General features: G+C 36.8%; 1 protein-coding gene across 2 annotated transcripts in view; it reads left to right on the plus strand.

Annotated features, from left to right (window-relative positions):
- NVL (nuclear VCP like) overlaps window positions 1–20,192 on the plus strand; it is a 105,437-nt gene that overhangs the window by 41,561 nt on the left and 43,684 nt on the right. For both annotated transcript variants that reach the window (XM_078156295.1, XM_020982180.1), the window contains exons 12-15: window positions 698–842; window positions 10,125–10,389; window positions 16,837–17,055; window positions 17,789–17,893. In XM_078156295.1, the coding sequence (XP_078012421.1) occupies window positions 698–842; window positions 10,125–10,389; window positions 16,837–17,055; window positions 17,789–17,893 (734 nt within the window). The remainder of the gene's footprint in view (window positions 1–697; window positions 843–10,124; window positions 10,390–16,836; window positions 17,056–17,788; window positions 17,894–20,192) is intronic.

Below are 20,192 nucleotides of genomic sequence, written 5' to 3' on the forward strand. Positions count from 1 at the left end.
TTCAGAAATCATCTTTCTCCTTCAGGATTGGATGGCATAAGTAACTCAAATAATTTTTTTTCTCTTTAAAAAAATGTGTGTGTGTATTTAGCACTTTCCTTTTAAACTTTTGGGTTCCAAATTCCCTCCTTCCCCCACCCCCACTGAGAAAGCAAGCAATATAATATCAATTATATATGTGTGAAATCATATAAAACATATTTCCATATTAGCCATTTTTTTAAAAAGCAAGATAAAGAAGTGAGAAAATTATACTTCAGTTTGCACTCAAACAGTTCTCTCTCTTGAGGTATATAGCATTTTTTCATCAGGAATCCTTTGGAATTGTCCCACTCAACTCAAGCAGTAAAAATATCAGATTCGTGTATGTGAAAATGCCCACTGTTTGGAAGGAAAGCTCACTGTTGGACTTAGGACTATATCATTTAACTTCTCTGCCTTAGGTTATCTAAAAATGGGAGCCATAACTGCACATTTCTACTCAAATATTGTGAAGATGGATGAAGTAATGTAGTTAGAAGATGGTCTATGTAGAAAAATCAAGGTTAATGAAAAACAGAAATATTATTATTTCCTGGAATCAGATGTATGCAATGGACTATTTCTAGACCACTATCAGTTTATTGTGAAACAAAATCTTTGAAATACTAAAGGGTTAATATTTTCACCAGTTGCTTGATTAATTCTTTTCTTTTAGATCTGAATAATCTGGCTGCTACGGCACAGGTCTTAGTAATTGGAGCTACCAACAGACCAGACTCGCTGGACCCAGCATTAAGACGTGCAGGAAGGTTTGACAGAGAAATCTGCTTGGGTATTCCAGATGAAGCATCCAGAGAAAGGTAAATTCTTTGTTTTTTAAAATTTTTATTTATTTTTAACATTGATTTTTTAAAAATTCTGAGTTCTGTGTTCTCTCCCCACACATTGTGAAGGCAAGAAATGTGATACCAGTTACATATATGAAATCATGCTAAACATTTCCTTGTTGGCCATATTAAAAGAAAAAAAGCAAGAAAAATAAAAGTGAAAAAATTATGCTTTAATCTGCACTCAATTCTTTCTCTGGAGGTGAATAGCATTTTTCATCTTGGGTCCTTTGGGATTGTCTTGGATCGTTTTATTTATCAGAATAGCCAAGTCATTTGCAGTTGATCATCTTTGTGATATTGCTGTTGCTGTGTACGATGTTCTCCTGCTTCTGCTCACTGTCACTTTGTATCATTTCATTTAAGTCTTCCCAGGTTTTTCTGAAACCAATCCTACTCATCATTTCTTATAATATAATAGTGTTCTTTCACAGTCATATACTACAACTTGTTCAGCCGTTCCCCAGTTGATGGGCATCCCCTCAATTTCCAGTTCTTTGCCACCATAAGAAGATCTGCTGTAAATGTTTTTGTGCATATAGGACTTTTTCCTTTTTCTTTGATCTCTTTAGGATACAGACCTAGCAGTGGTATTGCTGGGTCAAAGGGTATGCACAGTTTTATAGCCCTTTGGGCATAGTTCCAAATTGTTCTCCAGATTGGTTGGATCAGTTTATAACTCTACCAACAGTGCATTAGTGTCTCGATTTTTCCGCTTCCCCTCCAATATTTGTCATTTTCCTTTCCTGTCATATTAATCAATCTGATAGGTGTGAGGTGGTACCTCAGAGTTGTTTTAATTTGCATTTCAGTAGTGATTTAGAGCATTTTTTTTCATATGACTTTAGATAGCTTTGAATTCTGAAAACTATCTGTTCATACCCTTTGACTGTTTATCAGTTCGGGACCAACTCTTTTCTTATAAATTTGACTCAGTTCTCTATGTATTTGAGAAATGAGGCCTTTATCAGAGAAACTTGCTGTAAAATTTTTTCTCCCAGTTTCCTGCTTTCCTTCTAATCTTGGCTGCATTGATTTTGTGCAAAAAGTTTTTAATTTAATGTAATCAGAATTATCCATTTTACATCCTGTGTTCTCTCTGTCTCATTTGGTCATAAATTCTTCCCTTATTCATAGATCTTTTTTTTTTTTTTGGTGAAGCGATCAAGGTTAAGTGACTTGCCCAGGGTCACACAGCTAGTAAATGTTAAATGTCTGAGGCTGGATTTGAACTCAGGTTCTCCTGACTCCAAGGCCAGAACTCTTTCTTCCCTGTGCCACCTAGCTGCCCCTGTCCATAGATCATAAGGTAAATTTTTCGAAGATGACTTTTGTACTTGTAATCTAGAATTAAAAATACAGTTTTTAATTCCTGGGCTGCCAGGTAACTTTGAAAAGAATCACAGAATCTTAGAATGGGAAAGGATTTTTGAGGTCATCAACTCCAAAATCACAAGTTACTTATTATGTAAAACATTGGAACTAATTGTCAAAAGTTTGTGTTTTGGGGTTTTTTTGGACAAATATCCAAAGATCATGTATAGCAGTTGTGTAAGTCAAATAGAAACAGATCCCTGCAGGCTGCATACTGCAAACTACAAATTATTATTATCTATATTTTATTGTATTTTTATTTATTTTGTTTAACATTTCCCAAATACATTTTAATCTGGGTCAGACAACACCACTGTTGTCTAGCAGTAAAAAGAATGTTAAAGATGACATTTCTGACAGACGACTAGTAGAGTAAATGCTTCTGGTTATTTTTTCTGATGATAAATTTCCATCTATGTAATGTCTACCCTTATGGCAAATACCTTACACTTATTAAATGTGTACTAATCAGGTTAGGGATAATCAGAGTATGAGAAAGAACCAAACACCCTACATGTAGCTTAAATCTTGGCATCATGAGTATCATTTATGTGGTCATTCAATAAACATTTATTAAGCCACTTTTGTGTATGGTGCCCCGTGTACCCAGAATGTTTTTTTCCCCAACTAATATCATGCAGCAGTATGTTGTTAATATCTCCCTAGTGTATATTTGAGGAATATGCACAGACTAATAAGACATTGTCCTTGGACTAATAAGACAAGACCTTTGTAGTATAGAAGCTCACTTACAGTCTAACAACTGTATTGTGAACAGTTGAACTGACTACGTCTTAGCTCCTCTAGCCAGTGGTGTTATCAGTCAGTCAGTAAATATTTATGAAGCACCTACTATATGCCAAATGCTCTGTTAAGCCCTGAGGATACAAAGAAAAGCAAAAGACTGTTCCTGCCTCAGGGAAACTCATAATCTAGTGGGGAGCAGGAGGGAAGTTATCAGGAGTAGATGACTGGTAGATGGATGGATCCTTGAATAGAACTCAAGGCCAGGAGTCTGAAAGACCTGAGTTCAGATGCGACCTCAGACACTAATGGGTGTGACCCTGGGCAAGTCACTTAACCTTTGTTTGCCTCAGTTTCCTTATTTACAAAATGAGGATAATAATACCACCTACCTCCCAGGGTTGTTGTGAGGATGAAATGAGATAGTAATTGTAAAGTGCTTAGCACAGTGCCTGACGCATAGTAAGTACTATACAAATGTCAGTGATGACAATGATGATGATGTTGATGAAGAAGAAAACCTGTGGCTAGGTGGGAAATGATGAGATGGCTGCCCTGAATCACCTCCTTAAATGGAGGATTTGGTGGGGAGCTCCCCAGTGTCTACCCTTCGCCTTCTCCAATCAGAGGTATGAGTTTCAGAGTTGATGTAGTGTTGGCAAGAAGGTGAATTAGTGGAGACAGTGATGTAGTCCAGGGGATAGAGATTACAGTACCAGTGATTTTCCCTCCTTGGCATTAAGACTAGTTATGGCAAGGGGAGTGATGGTCTATGTAACAAAGATGTACCTGCCAGAAACACCTCTGTGGATGGTCTGAAAAATAGGGAGCGCAAGCTTAAAAAATAAAAAGGATTCAGTTGTTAGAACAGCAGAGATTGTGTACCTCCCCCATCCATAACACAGTGCTTGGCCACAATAGGCTCTTAAATGTTTTGTGAATTAATGTATCTGACATGTTAAGTTCCCATCAAATAATATAATTGTAATGAGAGAGCAGGCATGGAAGTAAAAAGAGATAGAGTTCTGGAAGAAGCGGGGGAAAGCGTATGGGAAGGAAAAGTAGGGACGATTAACAAAGCACAGAAGTAGAGAGGAGAGTACAAAAAGAAATCTGAGAACATGCCTTTCTTTTTTCTAGCTCTTCCTTCCTTTTACTGGGGTAGGTGTTAGGGACTATGCTAGTTCCTTTCTGCTCTAGCTCCTGTGATCCTAGTTATTATTTGTTCTTTGTGCTCAGAGAACCGATGACTTTCACGATGTAGCAGTCAAGGTACAGTGTGTTCGGCTGTGGCTGATCAGTCCAATATGAGTTTGGAAGGTTGTCCCATAACTAAGGCACAGATAGTCTGTTAAAATATTTAGGATGAAGATGGCTCTGGATTTGCTTATTTCATGTTTCTTTGTGCTGTTGCAATTCTGCTTTGCTCATAAAGCACAGCACCTTCTTTGATTTGGGCACACCATGCCAGGTGGTCCTGTGCCAACATCTCCCTTGTCTCACAGTTGATACTGAAGTTCTTCAGAGAGGCCTTGAGAGTGTCTTCTTCAGACCTCTATGTGAACCCTTGCCTTGTCTGAGTTCTCCATAAAATAACCTTTTAAGTAACCACGTTTGGCATTTCAGGCTGCATGGCCAGTCCATCAGGGTTGTGCTCTTTGCAGTAGAGTTTGAATGTTTGGCAATTCATCTCAAGAGAGGACCTCACTGTTGAGTACCTTATCTGATCAGGTAATCTTTAGAATCTTTCTAAGACAATTCAAATGGAAACTGTTTAATTTTCTGGCATAGCACTGGTATACTGCCAGGTTTCATAGGCATACAACAATGATGTCAACAGAGCAGCTCTGTAGATCTTCAGTTTGTTAGGTGGCCTAACACCTGTTTTCTCCCACACTTTCCTTCAGAGTCTCTCAAACACTGACACAGGGGTGGGGAGCCTGCGGCCTCAAGTCACATGTGGCCCTGTAGGTCCTCAAGTGCAGCCCTTTGACTGAATCCAAGCTTCACAGAACAAATCCTCTTAATAAAAGGATTTGTTTGGTAAAACTTGGACTCAGTCAAAAGGCTGCACCCAAGAACCTAGAGGACCACATGTGACCTCAAGGCCACAGGTTCCCTACCCCTGCACTGGAACCATTGGTTTCAGCAAATGGAGAAATTCTGGATTCTGTGGATAAGTTCACTTACTTATGACAGGGATGCCCACATAACTGATGAGGTTGATACACACATGATTCTAGTTAAAGTATGTATAAATATACATCTGACTGTGTGACTACAGCATAGTGGTGGGATTTTTGGTTTTGTTTTATTGGAAAGACAACATGTTATAATAGAAGGACCTGGGTTCAAATCCCACCTCCATGTATACTGGATGTCATCCTGAGCTAGTAATCTCTCTTTACCACAGGCAGCTCTCTGCAGTGCTTTGCAAGTCTTATACATGCTATCTCTTGCTATTAGTGTTGTTGTTTTAAATTGCAGAACAGTTGCTCATCTGTAATGGTAGAAGAAACTCAATGCCCAGGGTCACACAGCTAGTAAGGGTCTGAGGCTAGATTTGAACTCGGGCCTTCCTGACTCCAGGTCCCATGCTCTATTCACTGTGCCACCAGCTGCTTCTTAATAATTATTGAATGCACACTCTAGGTATAGTACTGTACCAGACCATATGGGAAATAGGAATGAAGCATAAGACAATTTCTGCTTTGAAAAAATTTATAAAGCAGTCATAAGTAGAAGAGTTCACATGAAATATTTAAATAACAACGCAAAGACACTTCATAAATAAACTAAAAAGATAAACAGACTTAGGAAATTAGGAATTGCCAAAAATCTTCACACCTGTGGTGTATCTTGCCTAATATTCTGGGGTTGTTGTTTTTTTTTTGTTGTTGTTGTTTTAGGCAATTGGGGTTAAGTGACTTGCCCAGGGTCACACAGATAGTAAGTGTCAGGTGTTTGGTCAGAGGCCGGATTTGAACTCAGTTCCTCCTGACTTCAGGGCCAGTACTCTATCCACTGTGCCACCTAGCTGCCCCCTAATATTCTGTGTTTAACAGTTTGTGGTTGGGCATGACTGAATGTCCTAAATCCAGTTCTCACTAGAAGCTGGTTGTTGAGGTAGAAATAGGAAGTGACCACTACCTCCTAAAGATATGACACAGGAGAGAAAACCTAGGCATTGTCTGATATGTACCCTAGGCTTTAGGAAAGCCTACTTCACAGGGTGCAGAAGAAAGATAGGATTTTATTGAGTAAAATGCTTCAGGGAAGTCAGTCCAAAGCAATGGGAGATACTCAAGAATATTATGAAGACATAAAAAGAAACAATTCCTGTGGAGGAAAAAGAAAATTGGGACTTGTCTGAAAAGATCAATATAGGATGCACAAGGAACTCCAATCAGTTTACATTTTAAAAAGAGATGTAAAGAAGGTGGGTGCCAGGCCAAGTAATACAGGATAAATTTCAGAGTGTGGCATGGTCCTGTAAAAATATTTATCAGGAGAGCCAAAGCTTAGAATAGCCTTAGCTGCTATGGGGAGCTAAAGATAACAAAAAGGGATTTTAGTATTGGGAGAAAAGGGAGAATCAAATGGATAGGATCTCTGCTGGGCATGGATGGGATGATAACTGACAACAGAGACAAGGCAAAAATGCTCAATTTTTATTTTTGTCTGTTTTCTCTGCAAAGGAGAATAACCTATACACTGGAAATGACAGCAGAAATGATGAGACAGGGAGTTGGTACCCCAGATGAGGAGATAAGAAAATTTAATAAGTTTCCTTGATGAATTCAGATGACCTGGAGTGGAGTAGAAACCAGAAATATTGTAAAGTAGCATCCACAGGACTTGGCAATAGTTTGGTTATTGGGAATGAGAGAGTAAGGGAGTTGAATGACAGCTAGGTTATGAGTTTGGGTAACTAGACCAGGAGGATGGTGATGCCCTCAAAAGTAATAGAGAAGTTAGGAGGAAGGGAAGGTTTGGAGGAAAAAGATAGCAAATTCAGTTTTGGACACATTCAGTTTAAGTTGTCTGCAGGATATCCAGTTAAGGAGCTGTCTAAAAGACAGTTTTAGGTGTGAGACTCGAGGTTAGGAGTCAGGTTAGGGTGAGATAAATAGTTCTGACAATCATCTGCAAAAAGATGATGATTGAAACCATAGTAGCTGATGAGATCACTAAGGGAATAACATAGAGGGAGAAGAGAAGAGGGCCCAAGTTTGTTGTTGTTGTTTGTGCTTCATTCTCAAAGAGTATCATGATATCAGTAAGCGGATGCCATGACTTGCAAGTGAAAAGTGAGGGAGGGCTTTGCAAAGTCACCAGCCTTACTTTCTCCTCTGGAGCCATCTGGGCCAGTGGCCAGATATAGATTAGGACAACTGGAAAGGGCCCAACATAGTGCATTGGGGGATACTCAGAGCTGATGTGTATGATATGGATGGAAGATCCAGCAAAGGAGCCTGAGAAAGAGTGATTAGACAAGTAGGGGAAAACCTAGTCTTGAAAACTAGAAAGAAGTGGAGAAAGAAAGTAATTGACAGTGACAAAGTGTGCAGAGAAGTCAAAAGCGAATGAGAAAAGGCCCTTAGATTTGGCACTAAGAGATTACTGGTGACTTTGGGTAGAACCAGTTTCAGTTTAATGATGAAATCTCTACTTTTTGGTGTTTACTTATTAACCTTAAGCTTTAACTTTAAGTTAAAACTTAAGGCAGTTACTATCTCTTAATAACTTGCTAATACTACTCAACTTATTTTCTTTAGTCTTAGCTACAGTTCCACAGCCACATCCACCTCCCCTTAAGCCTTAAACCAACTTTTTATCTCTTTCACTAATTTCCCCCACTTTGTAACTTGTTCTGTTAATCTTCTTTTCCTTTTGTAGTCTTCCTCTTTGGGTTCTTTTCATTAATTATCTTTAGTCCTCAGTACTCTTGAGGGGCAGCTAGGTGGTTCAGTGGCTAGAGTGCTGGGCCTGGAGTCAGGAAGACTCATTTTCATGAGATCAGCTTTGGGCCTCAAATACTTAACTAGCTGTGTGACCTTGGGCAAGTCACTTGGGCAAGCCTCAGTTCCTCATCAGTAAAATGGGCTGGAAAAGGAAATGGCAAACTGTTCCAGTATCTTTGCCAAGAAAACCCCAAATGGGGTCTACAAAGAGTTGGACACAACTGAATAAGAACAAATCCTCTTTAGTCTGTTTTTATGCTATTTAATTTGCCTTTAATCCAGTATTTGGACCTGGGGATTATTTTTCAGATTTTCCTTAATTTCTCCCAAAATTTTCCTCCCTAAATTCAATTTCTGACCAATTTCAGTAGCTTTTCATCAGTTTAAGCCCTTTACTCATCTTTTGCTCCTTGTCCCACAGTCTTTTTCCTTGGAATCCAGAAATAGTTTAGCAGCTCTAATCTGAATTTAATTCCTCTTATCACTGTGCCAGATGTTTTCAGAAAACCTGCTGAATCTTCTTGGTGCAGAACTCGGAAACCAGTCATTAGGCCGTGGATTATTTATTGGAATTTAAATATATATATATTCATAGAACTTTTTTAAATGGGAGTATAGGCTAGAGAAATGAGATAAGATTGCATTCCTAGCAATGAAGTTGATCTCATCATTAACCTTGGAAGTTACTTAGTGCTCATCAACTCTGTTTCTTTTGTTTATATGTGATATTTTTTATTTTGCAATGCAAACAATTGTGTTTGCAACCTATATTGGCAAATATCTTATTTTAGACAATTACCTTATACATGATTGTATTTTCAGTTGACATCTGAAGAAGTGAGGTACAGAAGGAATAAGTGACTTGCCCAAAGTCAGTAGGAAATTACTCATAATCCCAGCTGTTTTTAAAAATAAAGACCCTGACATGCTTCCAACACCTAGAAAAAATATAGTGAATCCAGTCATAATTTCCTTTAGTTTATATAATTGGGTGATGTAAACAATATAATGAAATAATTTTGTTTACATAACACCTTTTAACTAACCTCTCAAAAATACTGTACTTCAGAGTAATGGCAAGTAATATTAATTCTCATTGTAAGATTAAAATACCCTATGACATATGAGAAAAATAAAATGAAGTATAATAAAATTGGTATTGTAGTAAATGGAACACTGTATTCAGATACAGTCTCAGACACTAGCTGTATGACCATGGGCAAGTCACTTAAACTCTGTGTGCCTCAATTTTCTCCACTGTAAAATGGGGATAATAGTAGCACCTGTTTTCCAGGATTGTTGTGATGATCAAATGAAATCATATTTGTAAAAGCTTTGCAAACCTTTAAAGTACTATATAAATGGTATTGTTTTTGTTGTTGTCATTATAAAGTTATTCTCCTATAGGTCAAACATAAATTTATGCTTGAGAGGGGTGGGGTAGATGATAATGATGATGTCAGTTATGTCATCACAAGGAGATGAGATTCAGTGACAAGATTAGCTATCAGGCACTTATTCTGTGGAATCTTTTGTTTGTCAGCAGTATTGTTTACTCATATTTATGTAACTAGGAGGGTTATAAGGAGCTTATACCTGGGGTTATAAAGCGAGCTGTAGCCCTGATAGTGAAGGGTAACAGCAATAATGTGACAGGTTTGATTCATAGTAGGGCTTCATGACCACAAACAGTTCTGAGATTTTGCTGTGGCTGAGATCATCCAGAGGATGAGTGCAAAGGATTGTTGTTATGCCGAGTTCAGGGCACAGCCTGCTTGCTGAGCCTTAGCTCTGGAAAATGGGGTGTCCCCTAGTATCTTGACAATAGCTAGTATGTGTGAGAGGCAGGACTTGAACCCTGATCTTCCTGGCTTTGTGGCTTGATCCCTATCTTCTATGCCATTTTGGCTCTTGTGTAAAAAATAAATAAATACAAAACAGGGATGGTCACACTAGAAGTTGGGGGTATTTGAAAAAGTTTCCTCCTTTTGTCATCTTACCGTAGTACTTTGGAATTGTAAATGGTCATTAAACATTTGGATTGGATTGAGGTGTGATGAATTTGAGTTTTTGACCTTCTAGCATCTTGAGAGTTAATTTTAATTTAACAGATAATTTTATATATTTCAAATGGATACCTGAATTTTTACCTCCTGCTTCTCCCCTATAACAGAATTCTTCGGACCTTATGTAGAAAGATGAAGCTCCCTGAGGCTTTTGATTTTCATCACTTAGCCCACCTTACACCAGGCTATGTTGGTGCTGATCTAATGGCACTGCGTCAAGAAGCAGTCAGCTGTGCGGTTGACAGGGTCCTGTTAAAGCTGAACATGTTGGAGCAGAAAGATGGCCAGTCTGGAGGTGTGACAACTGAGGGAAGCCAGGTAGAGCTGATGGAAACAGAAAATGGTTCAAAACCACAGGACCCTCCTGTAAAGGTATTGTAAATAGCTACATACTTTCTTACTTTTGCCCTTTAATTTTAATTAAGTCAAGCCAGTTTATGTTTATGAGGCTCCCTATGCATTGGCATAGTTGCATGAAGCAGTTGTTTACTTAAAAATTGTAGGGAAGTCTGTTACTCAAAAAAAATTACCATTCTTTCTCTTTTTTGGGGGGGGCGGTTTTTTGCTAGGCAAGGGGATTAAGTGACTTGCCCAGGATCACACAGCTAGTAAGTGTCAAGTGTCTGAGGCTGGATTTGAACTCAGGTCTTCCTGACTCTAGAGCCGGTGCTCTATCCACTGCGCCACCTAGCTGCCCCCTACAATTCTTTCTCTGTGATTTATTTTGAATAGATCGGATCTACAGCAACCTATACAGCAGAGCTTTTAAGCAATTTAGGCTTGTTTTTCAGTGGACTTTTATGGTTGGTTTAAGGTAACATTCCCTCCTGTCATAGCCACGGTACCTGTTTCAAGTCAAATACATTCCTGGAAATCAGTCATAATAATCTCAGAAGAATATCTATCAAGCAGAAACCTTTTAAAGGATTAGTACTTTATGAAAATTTTGAAAACAGTTATAGGATCTAGATTTAGATGAGTTGGGTGCTTAGAGATTATGAAGCCTTTATTTTATAACCAGAGAAAGCCCCCGTAAGTTAAATAATAAAGCAGCAGAGTTCGGATTTGACCCCAGGTCTTCTGACTCCAAATGTAGTCTGTACCATTCTGTGTTTAATCAGCTCTTATTGGAAACTACAAGGAAACTCTGTTTTAAATAATTCCATTCAACAATCATTCATTATGCAGTTGATTATTTATTGGAAATATGATCCATACACAGATTCATCCAGTACAGAATTGGTCCAGTGGGGGTAAAGGAGAGAGCAGATCAGATTTGAGGAGAAGAAAATTTGGAAATCTAGGCAAATTTTAGAGAGAAAATACTTTCATTGAGGGGAATTAGGGAAAATGGCATAGAAGAAGTGGTGCCTGAGTTGAAGCTTAAAGGAAAATAAACTAATCCTAAAAAATGATTGGGTCAAACAACAAATCATAGAAACCATCAATAATTTCATTCAAGAGAATGACAATAATGAGACAACATACCAAAACTTATGGGATGCAGCAAAAGCAGTTCTTAGGGGAAATTTTATATCTCTAAAGGCTTACGTAAATAAAATAGAAAAAGAGGAGATTAATGAATTGGGCATACAACTAAAAAAACTAGAAAAAGAACAACTTAAAAATCTTCAACTAAAACTAAGTTAGAAATATTGAAAACTAAGGAAAAATTAATAAAATTGAACTTAAGAAAGCTATTGAACTAATAAATAAAACTAAGAGCTGGTTTTATGAAAAAACCAATAAAATAGATAAACCTTTGGTTAATTTAATTAAAAAAAAGAAGAAGAAAACCAAATTACTAACATGAAGAATGAAAAGGGTGAAGCTACCACCAAGGAAGAGGAAATTAAAACAATAATTAGGAATTATTTTGCCCAACTATATGCCAACAAATTTGACAATCTTAGTGAAATGGATACATATTTATAAAAATACAAATTGCCCAGATTAACCGAAGAGGACGTAAAATACTTAACCCCATCTCAGAAAAAGAAATTGAACAAGCCATTGATGAACTCCCTAGGAAAAAACCTCCAGGGCCAGATGGATTTACATGCGAATTCTATCAAACATTTAAAGAACAATTAATTCCAATACTATATAGACTATTTGGAAAAATAGGTGAAGAAGGAGTTTTACCAAATTCTTTTTATGATACAAATATGGTGTTGATACCTAAACCAGGAAGAGTCAAAATAGAGAAAGAAAATTATAGACCAATTTCTCTAATGAATATAGGTGCAAAAATTTTAAACAAAATACTAGCAAATAGACTGCAGCAAAGACCAGGTAGGATTTATGCCAGGAATGCAGGGTTGGTTCAATATTAAGAAAACTATCAGCATCATTGAGCATATCAACAACAAAACCAACAGAAACCACATGATCATCTCAATAGATGCAGAAAAAGCTTTTGATAAAATACAACACCCATTTCTATTAAAAACACTAGAAAGCATAGGTATAAATGGAGTCTTCCTTAAAATAATAAATAGCATATATCTAAAACCTTCAGCAAGCATTATATGTAATGGGGACAGGCTAGAAGCATTTCCAATAAGATCGGGGGTGAAACAAGGATGTCCATTATCACCACTGTTATTCAATATTGTACTGGAAACATTAGCTTTAGCAGTCAGAGAAGAAAAAGAAATTGAAGGCATTAGAATAGGCAAAGAAGAAACAAAGCTGTCACTCTTTGCAGATGACATGATGATATACTTAGAGAATCCTAGAGAATCAAGTAAAAAACAACTTGAAATAATAACTTTAGCAAAGTTGCAGGCTGTAAAATAAACCCACATAAATCATCAGCATTTCTATGTATTACCAACAAAGCCCAACAGCAAGAGATAGAGAAATCCCATTTAAACTTACTGTAGACATTATAAAATATTTAGGAGTCTACCTCCCGAAACAAACCCAGGAACTCTAGGAACACAATTACAAAACACTTTTCACACAAATAAAATCAGATGTAAATAATTGGAAGAACATCAGGTGCTCATGGGTAGGCCGAGCTAATATAATAAAAATGACAATCCTACCTAAGCTAATTTACTTATTAAGTGCCATACCAATCAAACTACCAAAAAATTATTTTATAGAGTTAGAAAAAATAATAACAAATTCATTTGGAAAAACAAAAGGTCCAGAATATCAAAGGAACTAATGAAAAGAAATGCAGGGGAAGGTGGCCTAGCAATTCCAGATCTTAAATTGTATTATAAAGCAGCAATCATCAAAACTGCTTGGTACTGGCTAAGAAATAGGGAGGTGGATCAGTGGAATAGGTTAAATATGCAAGACACAGTAGTCAATGACTATAGTAATCTATTATTTGATAAACCCAAAGACCCCAGCTTCTGGGATAAGAACCCACTCTTTGAAAAAAACTGCTGGAAAACTGGAAAAGAGTATGGCAGAAACTAGGCATAGACCCAAATCTCACACCATATACCAAAATAAAGTCAAAATGGGTTCATGACTTAGATATAAAGGCTGATACCATAAGTAAACTGGGAGAACAAGGAATAGTTTACCTATCAGATCTATGGAGAACAGAAGAATTCATGACCAAACAGGAGATAGAGAACATTATGAAAAGCAAAATGGATAATTTTGATTACATTAAATTGAAAAGTTTTTGCACAAAGCCAATGCAACTAAGATTAGAAGGAAGGTAGAAAATTGGGAAAGAATTTTTACAACCAGTCTCTCTGATAAAGGCCTCATTTCTAAAATATATAGAGAATTAAGACAAATTTATAAGAATACAAGCCATTCCCCAATTGATAAATGGTCAAAGGATATGAACAGACAGTTCTCAGATGAAGAAATTAAAGCCATCTATAGTCATATGAAAAAATGCTCTAAATTATTATTGATTAGAGAAATGCAAATCAAAACAACTCTGAGGTACCACATCACACCTATCAGATTGGCCAACATGACAAAACAGGAAAATGATAAATGTTGGAGAAGATGTGGGAAAATTGGAACACTAATACATTGTTGGTGGAGTTGTGAAATGATCCAACCATTTTGGGGAACAATTTGGAACTATGCCCAAAGAGCTACAAAAATGTGCATACCCTTTGATCCAGCAATAGCACTTCTAGGGCTATATCCCAAAGAGATCAAACAAATGGGAAAGGGACCCACATGTACAAAAATATTCATAGCAGCTCTTTTTGTGGTGGCAAGAAATTGGAAATTGAGAGGATGCCCATCAACTGGGGAATAGCTGAGCAAGTTGTGGTATATGAATGTAATGGAATACTATTGTGCTATTAGAAATGATGAACAGGCTGACTTCAGAAAAACCTGGAAAGACTTGTATGGTCTGATGCTGAGTGAAGTGAGCAGAACCAAGAGGACTTTGTACACAATAACAGCCCCGTTATGCGATGACTAATATTGTTAAATTGAACCCTTCTCAGCATTACAAGGATCTAAGACATCTCCAAAGGCCTTGTGATGGAAAATGCTGTCCACATCCAAAGAAAGAACTATGGAAGTCGAATCACTATCACTTATTTTTACCTTCTGTTGAGTTTTGTTTCATCTTTCTGATGGTTCCTCCTATTGGTTTTACTTTTACTTACAACTTCACTGATGTGAAAATATGTTTATTAGGAATGTAAATGTAGAGCCTATATCAGATTGTGCACTGTCTTGGGGAGGGGGAGGAAGGGGGAGAAAAATTTTCAACTCAAAAGCATATGGAAGTGATTGTTGATAAATCAAAATAAATTAATAAAATTTAAAAAAAAAAAAGGAAAATAAACTTTCAGAATTCTTACCAAGCAAAGATTAGGTGACCAGTTAGTTGTTGGGGATGTTAAAGAAGGTACATTTTAGGTACAAATTAGACTGGATGAATTCTGAGGTCCCTTCTAATTCTTCAAATATGCAAAAGTTAATTGTTAATGAAATTCTTATAAATGTAATCACCTACCAGGAGACAATTGTTTTAAGGAAGCCCATGGTATATTCTTTCATAAAGCATAAGATCCTTTCTAAAATTAATATATGGCCCATTTAATAATTCTGTAATCCTTTACTTGGCCTTCTGTTTGTAATATGCACATTTCTTTTTTGTTTGTTTATTTTTGGCAAGGCAGTTGGGGTTAAGTGACTTGCCCAGGGTCACACAGCTAGTCAGTGTCAAGTGTCTGGTCTGAGTCTGGATTTGAACTCAGGTCCTCCTGACTCCAGGGCCTGTGCTTTATCTACTGTGCCACCTAGCTGCCCCAATATGCACATTTCTTAAAGCTTCTCTACTATTTGAAAGCACAGAATTTTTAAAACTAGTGCTCACCAAATAGAAATTCCCACTTTAAGGAAACTTGACATTTCAAAATGTAAGCTTAACAAACAGAGAAATGAAAGGATAATCACTGACATTTCCATTGTACCCTATACTCTGCCCTGTGCTTAGACAGGCTGGTCTCAGTGTCCAATAAGCTTTCCTGCCTTCATTCACATTCTTCTGTCTTTCCCTTTCCTCTTCACCCATCCAAATCCTATGTATTCATTTACTTTCTCCACTAGACTCTCACCCTTATAGCTTGTAGGCAGTACATACTGAAGGTAGTGCATGCCAGAGCCTATCAGGCCTTTGTGTGAAAGGTTGCCTCAGATGTCATTTAATTGTAGAGAGGAAAGAAACCTAAAGTCATTTGATCTGGTCTTTGGTCTGTGTCTTGGTTAATATTTAAACCATCAAAGACTGATAGTTTTAAAAGCTATTCTGGGGGGCAGGTAGGTGGCACAGTGGATAGAGCACCAGCTCTAGAGTCAGGAGGACTTGAGTTCAAATCCAGCTCAGACACATAACAATTACTAGCTGTGTGACCCTGGGCAAGTCACTTAACCCCATTGCCTAGCCCCCCCCCCAAAAAAAGAAAAGCTATTCTGGGATTGTATTATAAAGCTCTTCTAAGCTAATGTAATACATACTTTTTGGTTGATTAATGGTGATTCCAGAGGTTTTTATAAGAAAACCTTTTCTCTTTAAAATAGTTGCAAAGAAATCATGTATTTTATATGCTTTTTCCTTTTACAAATATAAATTTGCTGCAATTTTCTTTTTTCCACATGATTTCCCCTCTTAGATACATATTCTTTTAAACTACATAATTAACTACGTGTCTCACTTTTCTGTACATTTCTTAGTTCCTGCTATGCTATATTTCCAGGATTGGAGATTTCATTCCTTGTCATGATAGCCCATTTTACTTGACCCTTGCAGCTAGATAGTCTGTTTCTGCTTGACTGCTCAATACTGTTATGTTAAGTGTATTTCCTTTAGTATATTTTGTCCTCTGTGAAGTTGAAGAATAATGAAACAGCTTCGGAATAACTCTCCATATATTTGGAGACAATCATATTTCTTTTACTATTGGGGAGCAATTAAGTTATTATTGAAATATTTTCCTGAGGGCTGTACATTTGTTGGCATGTTGCTTTTGTTTTATTTATTGTACTTATATCCCCCTAGCAGCTAGTACGCTGCCTGGCATTGTATATGTAATAGGCATTTAATAAATGTATGATTGATTGATTATATAAAAATTAGTGGAGGACCACTTCATTGCAGTGGCACCAGGTCAGATTTATGATGATGTTAATTTAGGAGAACCATTACTTTGTAAAGAAGCTTATTTTAGCTTCCAGAGAAGCAACAGTCTTAGGGGGGCTGGAGGGTGTTACATGAGTATAAAAACATAGATGTGATCTTTTCAGTGAACTCTAAATGATCGCTGATTCTCTCTTTTCTCTGCCTCCCCCATACCTTCTATATCCAAGAATGAATTGCTGAGACTACTAGAGTTGCTAAAGGACCAAAACTCCATCCCAGAAGAGCAGCTGCAAATGCTGTGCATAGAAATGAATGATTTCATTGTTGCTTTGTCCAAAGTACAGCCTTCTGCTAAGAGAGAAGGCTTTGTCACTGTTCCTAATGTGACATGGTCAGATATTGGAGCCCTGGAAGATATTCGAGAAGAGCTCACCATGGCAATATTGGTAGGTGTGTCTGATAATAAATTGTGTGAAGCAATCAGAGGCAAAGATTAACACCAATGTATTCTGTTGTGTACATAGCTATCTTGGCTCTTTATTTTTATTTTAGGGGTCCTAGCAAACTAAATTAACACCCCTACTGCAGGAGTGGTATGTGCTTTTGAAACTTTCCTTGGATTTTTCTTTATTTTTAGTTTGTGATTATATGTGTCTGTGACTTAACCAAAGACACATGAAATTTCATTCTGAGACCAAATTCTTAAGTCAGTGTTTCTGAAATGGAATACATTTAAAAGTAAAAATTAATTTTAAATGAACTCCAACTTTTAATTTTTGTATTAAATTTCTATTTCTACTCTTATTAATCAGCTTTAATAATAATTGAAATCAAATCTATTGTTAAAATATTCTAAAAAGAAGGATAAGAAATGAATATCGGTTTAAATTGCCATGGATATAGGTTTAAATTGCTGAGAGAGTATATCAGGCAGACCTCTGCTACTCTGATTTGTATAAAATTTACATTTTCCAGAAACCTAAATGATTTCTTAGATGTCTGTGACAAACATTTTTATAAATAGCTCCTTATGGGCATATATGGTACATTTGAGCCCATTTAACAACCATATCTTTTGTCCTTTTGATAGGAACATCAAGACTGCAAATCATTAGCTCCATTTGGGGGCCATGTTGGAAAATGATTAATAATTAAAATATATTGGGATTTTTTTTCTAGGCCCCATTGCGTTATCAAGATGAGGTTAAAACTCTTGGATTAATGACTCCAGCTGGTATCCTTCTTGCAGGTCCACCTGGCTGTGGCAAGACCCTCCTGGCAAAGGTGGGTATTCAGCTGCATATTTTTGTGTTTTTGTACCACACAGTACGATAAATTCAAGTGTACCAATGTGGTAAACAGAAACATGGGTTTCTCAGATGTTACATCTGGGTGAAAGAAATGAAACTGACCCTAACTTAATAGCACTTTTACTATGTACCATGATGCTTATGAGCCATTGTCTTATTTTAGCTATTCCACTTTGAAGAGCAGGACTCTTTTTCTGGTATTACAAGTAAAGCTTTTGAGAACTTAGAAGTGATGGAGGAAAGCTGTTTGGGACTAAAATTATGTAGCAGTAAATCTGTAGATCTTATATTTCTCTGGTCATAATTGCACTCAGAACTTTTAAACAAGTGTATCATAATGACATGGTTGCTTTATTTTTTGTCTTTACTAAGTTGTTTCAGTCATGTCCAACTCTTTGTGACTCCATTTGGAGTTTTCATGGCAAAGATGCTAGAGTGTTTTGTCATTTCCTTTTCAAGTTAATTTTATATGTGAATTAACTGAGGCAAGCATGGTTAAATGACTTGATCACTAGTAAGTCTCTGAAGCTGGACCTGAACTCATTTCTTCTTGACTGTAGGCCTGGCCCTCTATCCACTGTACCACCTAGCTGCCCTGCTTTGTTTTACATGTTGCTAAATTCTGTGTAATGCTTTTGTAATCCATAATTTAAAAAAAAATTTTAATTAATCTATTTTGAATTATCAGTAATCACTTCCATAAGCTTTTGAGTTTTAATTTTTCTCCCCCCCCCTTCCTACCCCCTTTCCCAAGACAGTGCACAGTCTGATATAGGCTGTACATATACATTGGTAATCTATAATTTTAAAAACTTCATTTTAACCCATAGCTTCTAATTCTCTTTTTGTTACCACACCATTGCTTATTCAAGTAACAAAATAATGATGTACTCCTTATACAGCCATCAGATTTCCAGCATCTCAGTTTGAAGCTTAGAAATAAGTCAGAAGGCATTGATTAAGACTCGGTGCGCCCAGGCACTATGCTCAGCATTACATAACAAAAGGAAAAAAAAAATCCTATATCTCAAGGAGCTCACATTCTAATGGAAAAAGCCTCAAGTGACATAGTAAAATAATCTTCATGAAGCCCACGTTCTTTGCTCCATGGAAAGGCGTGGAGCCACCTACTCACTTTGAATTCTCTGTTAAAGCTTTCCAACTTAAAGTTGATTGGTGTGGTTTGTCTCAGAATTCTTCAGTTTTTCTTAGTTGAGAGTAAACAGCCTAAGAGAAGCAACTGAAGGAATGTGAGATAGTACCTGATGACATAAATGACAGCTAGTAGGGAAAAGGTAGTAAAGGCAACAAAAGCAATTTTTAAAAATTTATTGATGTTTTCCATTTTTTACATCACCATAGTCTCTCACGTATCTTTCCTCCTCCTCTTCTCTCCATCCCACATGACAAACAGTATTTGTTTTGGAGAGGAAGCAAAAGTTAGAACACTTGATTGATACATTGAGAAAGTCCGAAAACGTGTAGTCTGTAACACCTATGGAAGGGGGTCAGTTGGAGGTATCTTCTCATTTATCTTCATTTGAGTTCCATTTGATCTTTACAGTTTTGTTACATTAAGATCACATATCCATTGAAACTATTGTGGAGTGTGGTGTAAGATGTTGGTTTAAGCCTAATTTCTGCTGAATTGTATCTCCCTTGTCTTCTCTGTTCTGTTGATCTTTCTCTTTCTTCTTTAACCAGTACCAGATCAAAACTGATGACTGGTGCTTTAAAATATAGTTTGAGGTCTGAAAGTGCTATTTCCCTTTCATCCTTACTTCTTTTCATCATTTCTCTTGATTTTCCAGATCTTGTGTTTTTCAAGGTGAATTTTGTTATTATTTTATCAAGCTCTGTGAAGGTCCTCTTGATAATTTGATTGATAACAGCATTAGAAGTATAAGTTAATTTTGTTAGTATTATCATTTATATTATATTGGCACCATGAGCACTGAGTATTCCTCCAGTTCTTCAGGTTGCTCTTTCTTTAATTCTTTAAGGAGTCCTTTGTAATTGAATCTTTGCAAGTCTTGCATGCTCTGGGAGGCTGATCCTCCAGGGTTTTTTTTATGCATATTGAAGTTACTGGAAATGGAACAAAAGCAGTGATTAAAACATTTTCTGCGTACTTGGATGAGTGAAAAACAGCTGTGCAAATTCAGTGACTCTTCAGAGTATTGTTATACCTAAGTTAATGTTTGTAAGGATAATTATGATGGACAAGTCACTTGACTTGTACCCCAGGCAATTGTAAAAGACTGTTAATTTCA

Source organism: Phascolarctos cinereus, unplaced genomic scaffold, assembly GCF_003287225.1.
Source record: "Phascolarctos cinereus isolate Bilbo 61053 unplaced genomic scaffold, phaCin_HiC Scaffold_5;HRSCAF=322, whole genome shotgun sequence".
NCBI lineage: Eukaryota > Metazoa > Chordata > Mammalia > Diprotodontia > Phascolarctidae > Phascolarctos > Phascolarctos cinereus.